This window comes from Protomyctophum bolini (assembly GCF_963924005.1).
Source record: "Protomyctophum bolini genome assembly, chromosome: 19".
NCBI classification, from domain to species: domain Eukaryota; kingdom Metazoa; phylum Chordata; class Actinopteri; order Myctophiformes; family Myctophidae; genus Protomyctophum; species Protomyctophum bolini.
Genome location: NC_137880.1, coordinates 34,981,944 through 34,995,877, shown reverse-complemented (window position 1 = coordinate 34,995,877; position 13,934 = coordinate 34,981,944). Strand labels below are relative to the sequence as shown.

Genomic DNA, 13,934 nt, shown 5'->3' with positions numbered 1-13,934 from the left:
ACACACTGGTCTGATTAACCCATTCAATTTAAAAAAAATAGCAGACCTACAAGCTCATAGCGCGCCACCGAGTGGCGCGCTACGAGCTTGTAGATCTGCTATTTTTCAATAGCTAAAGCATAACATGATGCTAAGACCAAAATGGGTTCCCGTTCAGAATGGGTTAAAGAAGAACTTTAGTTTTTTTCTACCAGGTTCATGTTTTAGGTTGTTATTAGAGTAAGTAAAATATGAGATTGTTTTTCATTTGCTGCTTTCTTTAGTTTTTGTGATTTTGGTTATTTTTTGACAGGGGGGCGGGGGCATTCGAAAATGGGGCTAAATACGTCCTTTTTTACGGCAATGTCTTGATTAATATTTACTGTAACTCACATTCAATAGATCCCGTGATCTTTTGACTTACATTCAATAGATCCCGTGATCTTTTGACTCGCATTCAATAGATCCCGTGATCTTTTGACTTACATTCAATAGATCCCGTGATCTTTTGACTTACATTCAATAGATCCTGTGATCTTTTGTGGCCAGAAAGCAGCAGATGAAAAACAATTAACACTCATCTTTTACTTTCTCAGATAACAACCTAAAATATATATTTTTACAAAAAAATAGAAAAGAAAAGAACACTATCTTACACTGTCAAGAACAAAAAGCTCTTAGAATATGACATTTAAATGGATAAGGCCTATTTGCATTTGCAATAGTTAAATTGTGATAGGCCACATTGTTGCTGTTCTTTGATTAACCCTGCCTCCTCCCATAAGCCTACAGTGATACATTAAAACACTTTTAGTGCCGGAAGTGCTTCAAAATAGGAGCTCTGGGTTGCCGGAGTTGTCTGATCGCTTTTACTCTGAAAGCCATGAACCGGAAACACTTTCCTAAAAAAGTTGACTTGACAAATGGACCTAAACATCCCGATCATTTTAATTTATACGATATATGATCCAAAAAGCGTTCATATTTTGCGGGAGAGACGGATGAGGAGCAGAAATGAAGATCCATTCATCACCACGGAGAGCGCCCTGGATTAGGAGATACGAGTCATTCTTTCCGCCGCGCTAACATGGGAGTCAATGACAAGCTAATAGTTGCACAGAGCGTTAGCATACGGCAAGAGAAAAGCGAAATGCCAACAAAAAAAATAGGAAAAATTCTGAATATTCTTATCTCGCCCCGTATCTTTGAGGGTGCGCTAGGACGTCCACCGACGTCCAAGGCACCTCTCGGTTCGAATCCTTATGACGGCCTGAGGCCGATAGAGAAATAGAGATAGTTCTTCTGTTGAAATCAAACTGAAAAGTTGACAAGTGGAATAAAGTAATTTAATATCTTACTTATTTGTTTGTTTTGTAGGTTGTCAGTCGCTATGACGTCATCGTTATCCAGGAGCTTAAAGACGCCAGTAAGGATCCGCCTACAGTAGCCCGTGCACTGATGGACACCCTCTTTGACACCCCCTCGACAACTCTGACGGCCTCAGGGTAAATTTATGTTATTCAAACATGATGCACAGAGAACAATGAGCTGGATTAAAATCTGAGTGGTGGAAAGTAGGCCTATACATTTAGCCTACTTAATTACTGTATTTAAGTAGCCTACAATTTTGCCTTACTTTTACTGTACGTGAGGTGAGGAGGTAATTACTTTTTACTCAATTATTTAAGTGTATAATGGGCCATTCTACCGAATTGGTTCAAATTCAGAGAATTGTGTGAAATGTGTATGCTATTTTGGAAAAACGTTGACCATATTCATGTTGCACCATAAATTCACAAAATCAATGTAAATATTTCAACTTCCCTTTAAGATAAATCAATAAAGATTGATTCAAAGCCAACATTTAATAAGTTGACACAAATCATTTTGATATTGTTTTCATAAATTTAAATTTTGTTCTGTCTCAATAAATGTATTGTGATTGAATAGATCATAAGATGATATTTGTACACATGTAAGGTCTGACTACTTGATTGTTAGAATGGCTCATATAGCTGTTTAAATACAGGTCTCACTTGTAATAGAGTGTGCTTTGTGCACAGGGGGGCAGTCAGACAGATATTTTGTGAAGCCACTAAGGAAATGAAAGTTCATATAATGGCCTGTTGTGGCGCTGTCATTGGACTCAAAAAAAAAACCATAGCCCCATAGAAGTCCATGTATTTGGGCCCAACTTCACCTAGACTGTATTACCTTAATAAACATGGTCATGAATACTTTCTGCTTCCAGTCACTAGTTTAAAGTCTCATTTCTAATGTCATAATATTCTTTTTGGAAAATGATGGTCCCATTTATAAGAAAAATGACCATAAAGTCGCGCATGTTCTGAGGGGCGTGGCTACCGTTACAGTCTATGAACGGGATCCCCCACCCACTCGAGTCAAAATAAAAACCAACGAAGAAGAAGGGGGGAAGTCCCGCCTCGTTGTCTGGGCCAGCCAATGGGCCAGCTGGGCCCAAACGGATCTAGAAAGATGGCGACTTACAATTCAAGGACTGACAGGCTTCATTTTATGTTCATGTTAGACCCGCGGAACGCTTTGTCCATATTTTTTACAGTCTATGTTTGTGCACTGTGGTATTGCTACCTTTACTTTTTCTGCTGTCAGTTATACTAACAAGCGTGTGTGTGTGTGTGTGTGTGTGTGTGTGTGCGCGCGCATGTGTGTGCGCGCTTGCACGCTCATGTGCGTGTGTGTGTAATGTTAAACATTATTGTATTCATGACATGCCGAGTTAAGCTCTGACATTTAAGTGGAACGTAGCCTGATTTTACAGGATTGCTGTGGCTTCAGAACATTTTAGATGGAAAAACCTGAAGTTTTTCTCCTCTGATGAACAGTTAGACTAGGCTCTGCACGTTGGCAGCCCCCGTTTCGAAAATCGTCATGTGCCATACAGTATGTGCCTTAACCGCTAGGCCAGTGGTGCCCTGATTATTAATTTCTAATCAACTGTGCAATGTAGCGATCTAACTCGTTCATTGGACTAGTTACATCATGACAAGGTAACTGTACTGCAGTGTACTACAGTATACACTAGGGGTGTAACGGACGTTACATTTTAACGTTGACATATTGATACGACACAAGGACGATATTGATTAATTATGGCAATATGATACGATTCAATGATTTGAAATCAATACAGTAACTATCTAACAGCCATAAGACGCCTGAGGGTGAGAAGTGACCTCGCCCTTTACGTGCACTGGCCATATATGGAGCGTGTCTTGAGTGTACAGGGTGTGATGAGGTCAGATCAACATATGGAATGTCAGAACAGGTCAGATCTCCACATATGGATATCTAATCGTGGCAGCGGGGGCAGTGTCTTGAATGTACAGGGTTTGATGGGAAGGACCTATTTTCATGATGAGGGCCCGGCAAGGGCCTATTTTCAGGGCCTATTGAGAACTCTAGTTTTTGCCGGCTGCCAGGCCCTAACTTTTGGGCAGGCTTTCCCCATATGGGGATGATGATGTCATAGTGATTTCACCAGACCTGGGCACAATATATATATTTTACTCATGTATGGGGATTTTGAGTGACAAAAAACACATGTGTAACGTGCTTAATATCAGGGGTCTCCATATATGGGCTTAATTGCGACAGCAGGTCGCATATTGATGTCTAACACTATGATATGATCCCTGATTTACTATCATCGCTGATGATGTCATAGTGATGTCACGAGACATGGTCACAATATATGGGGATTTTACTGTAATTCCTGATGATGTGCATACTATTTATAGCTGTGTTTGTGTCGTGTGTTTATTATCCAAGTTACAAGTACATAGAGAGTGAACCACTGCCACAGCCAAAGACAGAGCCAGGGAAGAAACGTAAACATCCTGTGCAACAGGAACGATACCTCTACATCTACAAGTACAGTAAAACACATGCATCACTCTGCTATGACATGACACACACTATGAATGGATCTACAATGATCTCACGGCTCAACTACTTTAGGCCTACATGACTATTAGTCTCGCGTATCAAGACAACTTCCGAATGTTATATAGAGTCTGGAACTACAACTACACCTCCTGAATGTTATATAGAGTCTGGAACTACAACTACACCTCCTGAATGTTATATAGAGTCTGGAACTACACCTCCCTAAATCCGAGCAAGGAAGCTACCGTTTCCTTTCACGGAAACATATTTTAAAGGACCTATAACATAAAATTCAACTTTTTCAATTTCTTTTGTGTTTTTGGGGCTCCCATGTGTGTTTTCTATCCCCACAAATAACCAATTTTGAACAATCAGGCCTTCATGTCATATTATGGGTGTTTTAATGGAAATTGCTCTCAGAAACAGCTCGACTGATTTTGGCCTCATCGTGATGTCATCAATGTCACCCTACTTTGTATAATTCCTCCTTTTCTTCAGTCTTCAGTTGCAAATTTGCATTTCCACTTTGTTTACAATGTCCACCATTGTTGATTTTCCGAGCTGGCATGGAATGGAAACAAGCCTGGTTTTATCTAGCATGAGTATTATAATGACTCAAATATTAAATAATCTGCATATCAGCACCCTCTCCACCTCAGGACAGTGTGGTACTGCAGCTAAAACTGCTTTCAAAGTCCAGAAATAATTGACAAGGCCTGGTTATATCAGAGTGGTGGTTGAGGCTCAAACCATTAGAAATAACTTTGAGGGACATAGACAATATGATTATTAAATATTAAAAGCTGTTTTAAAATGCATGTTATTTGCGCTTTAAAATATCTTTAGGCCTACATTTTATTTATTTTTTATTTCCTTTTCTGCTAAGCAACAAGCGATTATATACTTTAATAATAAATTAATAAATATAAATTAATGCGCGACTGTAAAGATGAAACGGAAGTGGGGAGGAGGCTCCACTTCCGCTTTATATTTTACTCTTGATCAGAGCTTCCGTTGCTCCAGACTGTACGACGGAAGCATTTATATTTTACTCGTGATCAGAGCTTCCGTTGCTCCAGACTGTACGACGGAAGCATTTATATTTTACTCGTGATCAGAGCTTCCGTTGCTCCAGACTGTACAACGGAAGCATTTATATTTTACTCTTGATCAGAGCTTCCGTTGCTCCAGACTGTACAACGGAAGCATTTATATTTTACTCATGATCAGAGCTTCCGTTGCTCCAGACTGTACAACGGAAGCATTTATATTTTACTCTTGATCAGAGCTTCCGTTGCTCCAGACTGTATGACGGAAGCATTTATATTTTACTCTTGATCAGAGCTTCCGTTGCTCCAGACTGTACAACGGAAGCATTTATATTTTTCTCGTGATCAGAGCTTCCGTTGCTCCAGACTGTACGACGGAAGCATTTATATTTTACTCATGATCAGAGCTTCCGTTGCTCCAGACTGTACAACGGAAGCATTTATATTTTACTCGTGATCAGAGCTTCCGTTGCTCCAGACTGTACGACGGAAGCATTTATATTTTACTCATGATCAGAGCTTCCGTTGCTCCAGACTGTACGACGGAAGCATTTATATTTTACTCATGATCAGAGCTTCCGTTGCTCCAGACTGTACGACGGAAGCATTTATATTTTACTCATGATCAGAGCTTCCGTTGCTCCAGACTGTACGACGGAAGCATTTATATTTTACTCATGATCAGAGCTTCCGTTGCTCCAGACTGTACGACGGAAGCATTTATATTTTACTCATGATCAGAGCTTCCGTTGCTCCAGACTGTACGACGGAAGCATTTATATTTTACTCGTGATCAGAGCTTCCGTTGCTCCAGACTGTACGACGGAAGCATTTATATTTTACTCATGATCAGAGCTTCCGTTGCTCCAGACTGTACGACGGAAGCATTTATATTTTACTCGTGATCAGAGCTTCCGTTGCTCCAGACTGTACGACGGAGGCATTTATATTTTACTCATGATCAGAGCTTCCGTTGCTCCAGACTGTACGACGGAAGCATTTATATTTTACTCATGATCAGAGCTTCCGTTGCTCCAGACTGTACGACGGAAGCATTTATATTTTACTCATGATCAGAGCTTCCGTTGCTCCAGACTGTACGACGGAAGCATTTATAATTTACTCGTGATCAGAGCTTCCGTTGCTCCAGACTGTACAACGGAAGCATTTATATTTTACTCGTGATCAGAGCTTCCGTTGCTCCAGACTGTACGACGGAAGCATTTATATTTTACTCATGATCAGAGCTTCCGTTGCTCCAGACTGTATGACAGGAAGCATTTATATTTTACTCATGATCAGAGCTTCCGTTGCTCCAGACTGTACGACGGAAGCATTTATATTTTACTCATGATCAGAGCTTCCGTTGCTCCAGACTGTACGACGGAAGCATTTATATTTTACTCATGATCAGAGCTTCCGTTGCTCCAGACTGTACGACGGAAGCATTTATATTTTACTCCCACTCGGGTGGGTGCAGTGAACCAGTGTTCCAATGGATCCAATGCACGTACAGACACACTTCAAGGGATATTTCACTTTTTAAAAAAACGTTCGCTTTTTTCATTGTCTACTCGGGCTTACGTGAACACCACAGACAGTTTTTAAGTCACTCGATTCAGTATTTAGATATTTGATATTAATTTTAGCTGCCCTAGCTGCACCCTTCCTTTACAAACCCATTGTAACTTCTAATCATGATAGATGAATCGAAAACACCCGTCCTTTCTTCTGGTGACTGATACTGTCCTTCTGATACGTGAGGTCTGATACTGTCCTTCTGATCCGTGAGGTGGCATTTACTGTTTTCATTTTACTGTTTTCTGATACTGTCCTTCTGATCCGTGAGGTGGCATTTACTGTTTTCATTTTACTGTTTTCTGATACTGTCCTTCTGATACGTGAGGTGGCATTTACTGTTTTCATTTTACTGTTTTCTGATACTGTCCTTCTGATCCGTGAGGTGGCATTTACTGTTTTCATTTTACTGTTTTCTGATACTGTCCTTCTGATACGTGAGGTGGCATTTACTGTTTTCATTTTACTGTTTTCTGATACTGTCCTTCTGATCCGTGAGGTGGCATTTACTGTTTTCATTTTCTGTAGACTGCTCTTGACCCCTTACTGACCTCAGTGACCTGTCTAACCAGCATTAAATCTTGGATGAGTGAAAACCTTCTCATGCTAAATGAGATCCAGACGGAAGTCCAGACGGAAGTCCTCATAACTGGCCCTAGCGTGCAGAAAGAATCAATAATGAATAGTCTCGGTAACCTGGTTGTAGAAAGCAAGTCCACGGTGAAGAACCTGGGGGTTCTTATCGATTCTGAGCTGCATTTTAATGCACACATTAATCGGGTCACCAAGCCTGCCTTTTTTCATCTTCGAAAACGCTAAACCCATGAAACCCAAAACGCTAAACCCATGAAACCCAAAACGCTAAACCCATGAAACCCAAAACGCTAAACCCATGAAACCCAAAACGCTAAACCCATGAAACCCAAAACGCTAAACCCATGAAACCCAAAACGCTAAACCCATGAAACCCAAAACGCTAAACCCATGAAACCCAAAACGCTAAACCCATGCCTTTGTCTTCTCTCCACTTGACTATGTAATGCAAGTCGGCAAGCAAAGTGATCTCGCTCTTACTTCCGCATCTTTCGTCCTTGCTCTTGCTTTTGACAGGACGAAAGGTTTGAGCACTTTGCTTGCCGATTGCGTCCGACTCGTTTCACCAAAATTTAAAAACACTCGGGGTAATGGGAGAGGACAAGTGTATCTTGTTCACAAAAAAGTTTGGTTACTTGAAATTAATTAATCTCTGTGCAGGGAGGGATTAGTAAAATGCGCATCAACCGACCCTGCTCTCCCCTATTTGGGGGGCGGCTAAAATGTATATCAATCCAAATACTGAATCGCACGCCCACACACACACGCGCACACACACACACACACACACACACACACACACACACACACACACACGAACGGGAAATGCGAGATTACATTACTGTAACTGCAACCTTTGGTCGCAATTAACCATAACCCTAACCAGATTAATTTTTTTGATTTTTCCCTGTTATTAGCTCCAGCACAGTGGAGTTACATGGCACGTACCAGTACCCGGACCCGCGTACTGAATTCTCCAGACCACCTTTCGCTGCATTGTTCAGATCTGGTAAACTGTCTGAGGCGTGTGTACTGTCTGAGGCGTGTGTACTGTATGTGTTTGTTCTGCTATCGTTGAGGCGTGTGTACTGTATGTGTTTGTTCTGCTATCGTTGTGAGAAGCAAATGTCCTCACAAGAGCACATACAGACGGACAGTTACAGACGTTGCTTGTCCTCACCTTTTTAAGATGATGATATATTATATTTCAAATTAGACGTTAAGAGTGTTTAGACTTTAGTTTTGAAAGTCAAAGACGATATGTATGCAGTTAGACAGGTTGTCACCATTTAGAAGTGATTCCAACGTTCTCACCAGCGGTTCAACCCTGACCAACCTGCATGCGTGTGTCCAATAAGAAATGTAGGATCCTACAATATTATAATATAATATAATGTAAAATATAAATGTTATGATATTTCAACCCATCCCTGTGTCTCCTACAGTGACTGAGTCATTTGACTTTGTGATGATACCGCTGCACGCCACACCCACCAACGCCCTGAAGGAGATCAACGCTCTGGCTGGTGTGGTGAACGATCTCCCTAAAGACCCTCCCTGGACCACCAAGGTCATTAATTACTATCTCTACCTCCACTCTAACACACGCACGCACGCACACACACACGCACGTGTGTGTGTCTGTCACCTGTGCAGGGCCGGTTCTAGGCATAACCACACAACCACTGAGGGGGCCTCGTCACAGGGAGAAGATTTTTTTAATGTATCCCCTATCCCTTACATGGGCTACTGGCCACATGTGGCCCCCACCTAGCTTCTTAATTTTGATCTCAAAGTGCACCAGATTGAAGCATTTTCATGGCAAATTTACAGATTTTTCTGGAACCCCCCCCTGCCCTGCCACGCCGGGGGGGGTTCCAGAAAAATCTGTAAATTTGCCATGAAAATGCTTCAATCTGGTGCACTTTGAGATCACATCATTTTATGTTGCTTAGGGCCACTAAAGGCCTAGAACCGGCACTGCACCTTTGTGTGTGTATCATAAAAAGGTGCATAACTTCCAAGTAGACGTATACACATTTGCACGGCATTTTCTTTTTTGAAAAGGTTGGTCATGACCCAAAGAACAGCTGAGTAACTGGCCATGACGTCTTCCAAAAAAGGGGTGTGGCAGTGGGAGGGGCCTAATCATCACAAAACAATCTTTTGTGATAAATATATGTCCGTTTAGAGTACAACTCTGTCTGTCGGACGACAGCTGCAGATGATTGGGGTCGGATTCGGGTCACACACTGTTTTTTTGTTTGTTTGTTTTGTTTGCTTCCTTCTATGCATGAGGAGTCCAAGTTGCTCCTTTACACCTGACGGGGGAGTTTCCCTGGTTGGACGTAGCGCGTGGAAGGAACACGTTATTCCAACCAGTTCCTTTCCCCTCCATCAGGCGCCCCGGCTGGCCAGGGGGAGGCAGTTTAGAGACCAGGATTACTGCATGTTTTTTGTGAGGGTACCTACCCTATAGGGGACACGGGGAGAACATGTGAGGGTACCTACCCTAGGGGACACGGGGAGAACATGTGAGGGTACCTACCCTAGGGGACACGGGGAGAACATGTGAGGGTACCTACCCTAGGGGACACGGGGAGAACATGTGAGGGTACCTACCCTAGGGGACACGGGGAGAACATGTGAGGGTACCTACCCTAGGGGACACGGGGAGAACATGTGAGGATACCTACCCTAGGGGACACGGGGAGAACATGTGAGGGTACCTACCCTAGGGGACACGGGGAGAACATGTGAGGGTACCTACCCTAGGGGACACGGGGAGAACATGTGAGGGTACCTACCCTAGGGGACACGGGGAGAACATGCAAACTCCACACAGAAAGGCCCTTTCGCCAACCCCGCCTCGGGTATGGGCACTGATGAGGCGACAGCACTACCGACTGTGCCACCGTGCCCCCTAGGGGGCGCCACCGTGCCCCTGGGTCACACACTGTTGAGCAGCCAGGCCATTCACTACGAGCACTGAGCAGTCAGCTAATTGGGGTCGCATTTGGGTCACACACACAGCCTGCACTGCTCAGTTCACACAGGTGTGATTACAGCAAATATTGTAGCTGCTAGAGCGTCATTTAGACATATTTGACCAACAACGGGAATTAGGGATGGCCCAAAATCCAGTTTTGTTCCCAATTAACATATCTATCAACTCTTCTGCCAAATGTGGGTGCTTTTATCATAAAGTGAACGATCGGTCCAATATATTGATCTATGCTGCTGCACTAATGCTCTCTCTGTCTCTGTCATCTTGGTATCAGAACGTTCTGCTCCTGGGCGACTTCAACGCAGGTGGCACATACCTCCCAGAGAAGGACAAGGTCAAACTGATCCTACCCGCTAACTACAAGTGGCTGATCAACGACGACGCTGTCACTACGGTGAAGACCGTAAATGCATATGACAGGTACAGTGATTTTTGGTAGTCTACTCGAATACCATAATTAGAGTCGTATTATCGATTATTCGCCCTGAAATATGACATTTCTTTCATCCACTAAAAACGAGCAATTCTCGGCTTCTCGTTGAAACGGCGCAAGTCGGGACAAACATCAGTCACGAGTGGCTCTGCACCGTGGCTGTTTACAAATTAACCGTGACCTGATTGGACTAGCCACCAGTGAAACTGAGTCATTAGGGATCCCCACTTGTAAAAAATAAATAAAAATAGCAGTATTTGACTGCACGCACCAACCAATGGGACAAACATTGCATGGAAATGGAGGACCCTTATGTAAACAAGTTGTGGTGCTTTTTCTTTTGTATTGAACTGTACCCATTCTGCAAACTGTTAAAAAGGTTCTATCAATCAAAAACTCACCATAATGAAACAGGCCCCATGGGTAAAGGTATATGGTCCTAGCCTATAGAGCGCCGCAGTCCCGCCCCCTTTCAGAAAAACGAGTGGCCCAGGAAATGAAACCCCAATGCATTCTCCCATCGGCACTTCTTATTTAATTCATTTAAAGACGGTTAAATAATGTATAAGACGAAAAACAAAACAAATAGTGTTGTCTCCTGACTTTCTTTTCTTCTTTCTAATGATTTGATCGCCCCCCAAAACATTGTGTTCATTGTCATGATTTGTCACGATCTGAGTTGGCTTTGTCCGCGGCGTAACCGTCTTTAAATAAATTATATTAGAAGTGCCGATGGGAGAATGCATTGGGGTTTCATTTCCTGGGCCACTCGCTTTTCTGAAAGGGGGAGGGACTGCGGCGCTCTATAGTAGGTATAATAAATAATGTCCTCTCTCCTAAAGTATTTCCACACCTTTTTTCTTTTTTTTTCTAATATATTTTTTATCCCACGATTTTGTAACCCATTTTTCACCCCTGTGTCAATCATCTAATGTGATCCTGGGCTCTACACACCCTCCGCCAACCTGGGGAGAGCAACGGACTTAACTCATGCTTCCTTCATGCCTGAGTGTCCAAGTTGCTCCTTTACACCTGACAGGGGGGAGTTTCCCTGGTTGGACGTATAGCGCGTGGAAGCAACACGTTATTCCAACCAGTTCCTTTCCCCTCCATCAGGCGCCCCGGCTGGCCAGGGGGAGGCAGTTTAGAGACCAGGATTACTGCATGTTTTTGTGAGGGTACCTACCCTAGGGGACACGGGGAGAACATGCAAACTCCACACAGAAAGGCCCTTAGGCCTATTTCCACACCTTATCAATATTTTCTGTTACCAAACACAAAAGCTTTGGTGTAGCACGAGTCCCATTTTTCTCTGCCTCTTTATTTGTCCTCCATTGTTGTTAACTTATTCTGTGTAATGTGTATTCATGTACAGTATGTATTTATTATGAGGAGGGCTGCGCGCTAGGCCATTCACTTGAGACAGGAGGAGGAGGAGTCGAGGCACATTATAATAATAATAATAATAATAATGAATAATTACATTTTAACTTGTTTGTTTTGTGTTGAATAGTGTTTTGCTATAGTCGAATATTTGAATATTCTGATATTCTATCAATGCACTAACATGCACGCGCACACACACACACACACACACACACACACACACACACACACACACACACACACACAGACACACACACACACACACACACACACACACACACACACACACACACACACACACACACACACACACACACACACAGTATAACATTGAAAATAAAAACACATCTCCTGTCCTGCTGTCATCTCTCTAGGATCGTGGCCAGTAAAAACATGTTTGATCATCATGTTGTGGCCAACAGTGCTATGGTCTATAACTTCATGACGAGTCATGACCTGACCCAGAAGCAGGTAACTAACTGAACACATTGATAATATGTCTTAATAATGTACATGCATGCACATTCATAACTGATCAACATTGATCAGAAGTGTGACAGTCAACGAGTAAAACGAGTCAGAGTAAAACATCCAACAATTTGCAAAGTTTGTCTTCACTAAAAGGCAAATGAAGCTGACGTAGTAATTATTAAAAAGAAAGCAAAAAGACATATGTTGTACATTATCTAAATGTCTCTTTTCCACATGCAGGCAGAACAGGTCAGTGACCATTTCCCTGTGGAGGTGAAGCTAAAGAAGAAAGTCTAGCTCCAACAACCAATCAGCATTGATTGATTGATTGATTACAATTTACAATTTAGGCATATAGCGATTTACAATTGATTGATTGATTGATTGAAGTATGTATTAACAGTTTGCAGAATTACAGTACATTTCAAGCACAACTCGATACAAAGACTGTTAACTGTGAGTGGACTGTTAACTGTGGAGTGTCCACCTTGTTCAATTCATCAAAAAACATTTAGAGACATACAAATAGACACTTCTATTTAGTTTCTGACCAGCAGCAGCAGAACCGAGACAGACAAACTTATACAATAACTTCACTGGTATGTTAATTTCAACTGCTCACTTCTGCTCAATAAATACACCAAAACTGCATTCAAGACACTGGACATCCATCTGTTATGTTTCTGTTAGTACTCTGTGTAGGATCACTCCCAGCGCCTGTGAAGTAACGTGCAAATATACATTGGAAGGTGAAAGATTGCCGTTACACACATATTATGGTGATTAGAAATAGAACCCACAAGCGTGGTCATACGTACCACACCGATGTTGGACTCTCCACTGCGCTCCCTGTTGTCTTCAGAAATCACAGAATGGTTTGTTGCCTCAGTGCCTCTCTAACCTTTCACAGTCCTAGTTTTTATAGTCCTATATATTTTAAGGTCACTGCGGTCCGCTGAGCAGTTTGCCGTCCCAAAGAAAAGGCAGGTTTACAAACCGAGAGGCAGACGGCACCATTTCAGTATAGAAGCCCCCACATTATGGAATGAGCTTTATTACTGTATACCCTCCCAGATCAGAATGGTGCCCTGTACTGTACTGTACTGTACATTTACACTATAATGTCTCGCCTCGTGTCTCGCTTTTATAACTTTGGCTGAAGCCAGCTTGCGCGTTGTCGTCTCTGCCTGAATGCACTGACTGTGTCGACTCTTTTGTGTCTTGTATTTTCCGTTGTGATTTATGTTTCTTTTATTGTGTTTTTATTATCTTAGAGCTTAAGTAAGTACCAGGTCTTATTCCATAACTTGAGTAAACTAAAGACCTGGAGGCGTGATCGATGCTCTTTGGCCACTCAGAAAGTCAGAATAGCCAAATGGCATTGATCACGCCTCCAGGTGTCAAATATTCAAAGTTGCTTCTTGCACACAAAGACCCCCAGGAAAGTGTTCTAAATCCTCTAAACGTCATTAACATAATATTATTTTGCAAAAAGGGTGAAGTGTCCCTT

At 42.4% G+C, this 13,934-nt stretch overlaps 1 protein-coding gene across 1 annotated transcript in view; it reads left to right on the top strand.

Moving 5' to 3' along the window:
• Window positions 1–13,934, top strand: part of LOC308334697 (deoxyribonuclease-1-like) — a gene marked incomplete at both ends in the record, with an annotated part of 53,197 nt that overhangs the window by 1,089 nt on the left and 38,174 nt on the right. The window contains 6 exons of the mRNA XM_080791501.1: window positions 1,357–1,484; window positions 8,045–8,136; window positions 8,573–8,697; window positions 10,409–10,554; window positions 12,328–12,424; window positions 12,665–12,673. Of these exons, the coding sequence (XP_080647627.1) occupies window positions 1,357–1,484; window positions 8,045–8,136; window positions 8,573–8,697; window positions 10,409–10,554; window positions 12,328–12,424; window positions 12,665–12,673 (597 nt within the window). The remainder of the gene's footprint in view (window positions 1–1,356; window positions 1,485–8,044; window positions 8,137–8,572; window positions 8,698–10,408; window positions 10,555–12,327; window positions 12,425–12,664; window positions 12,674–13,934) is intronic.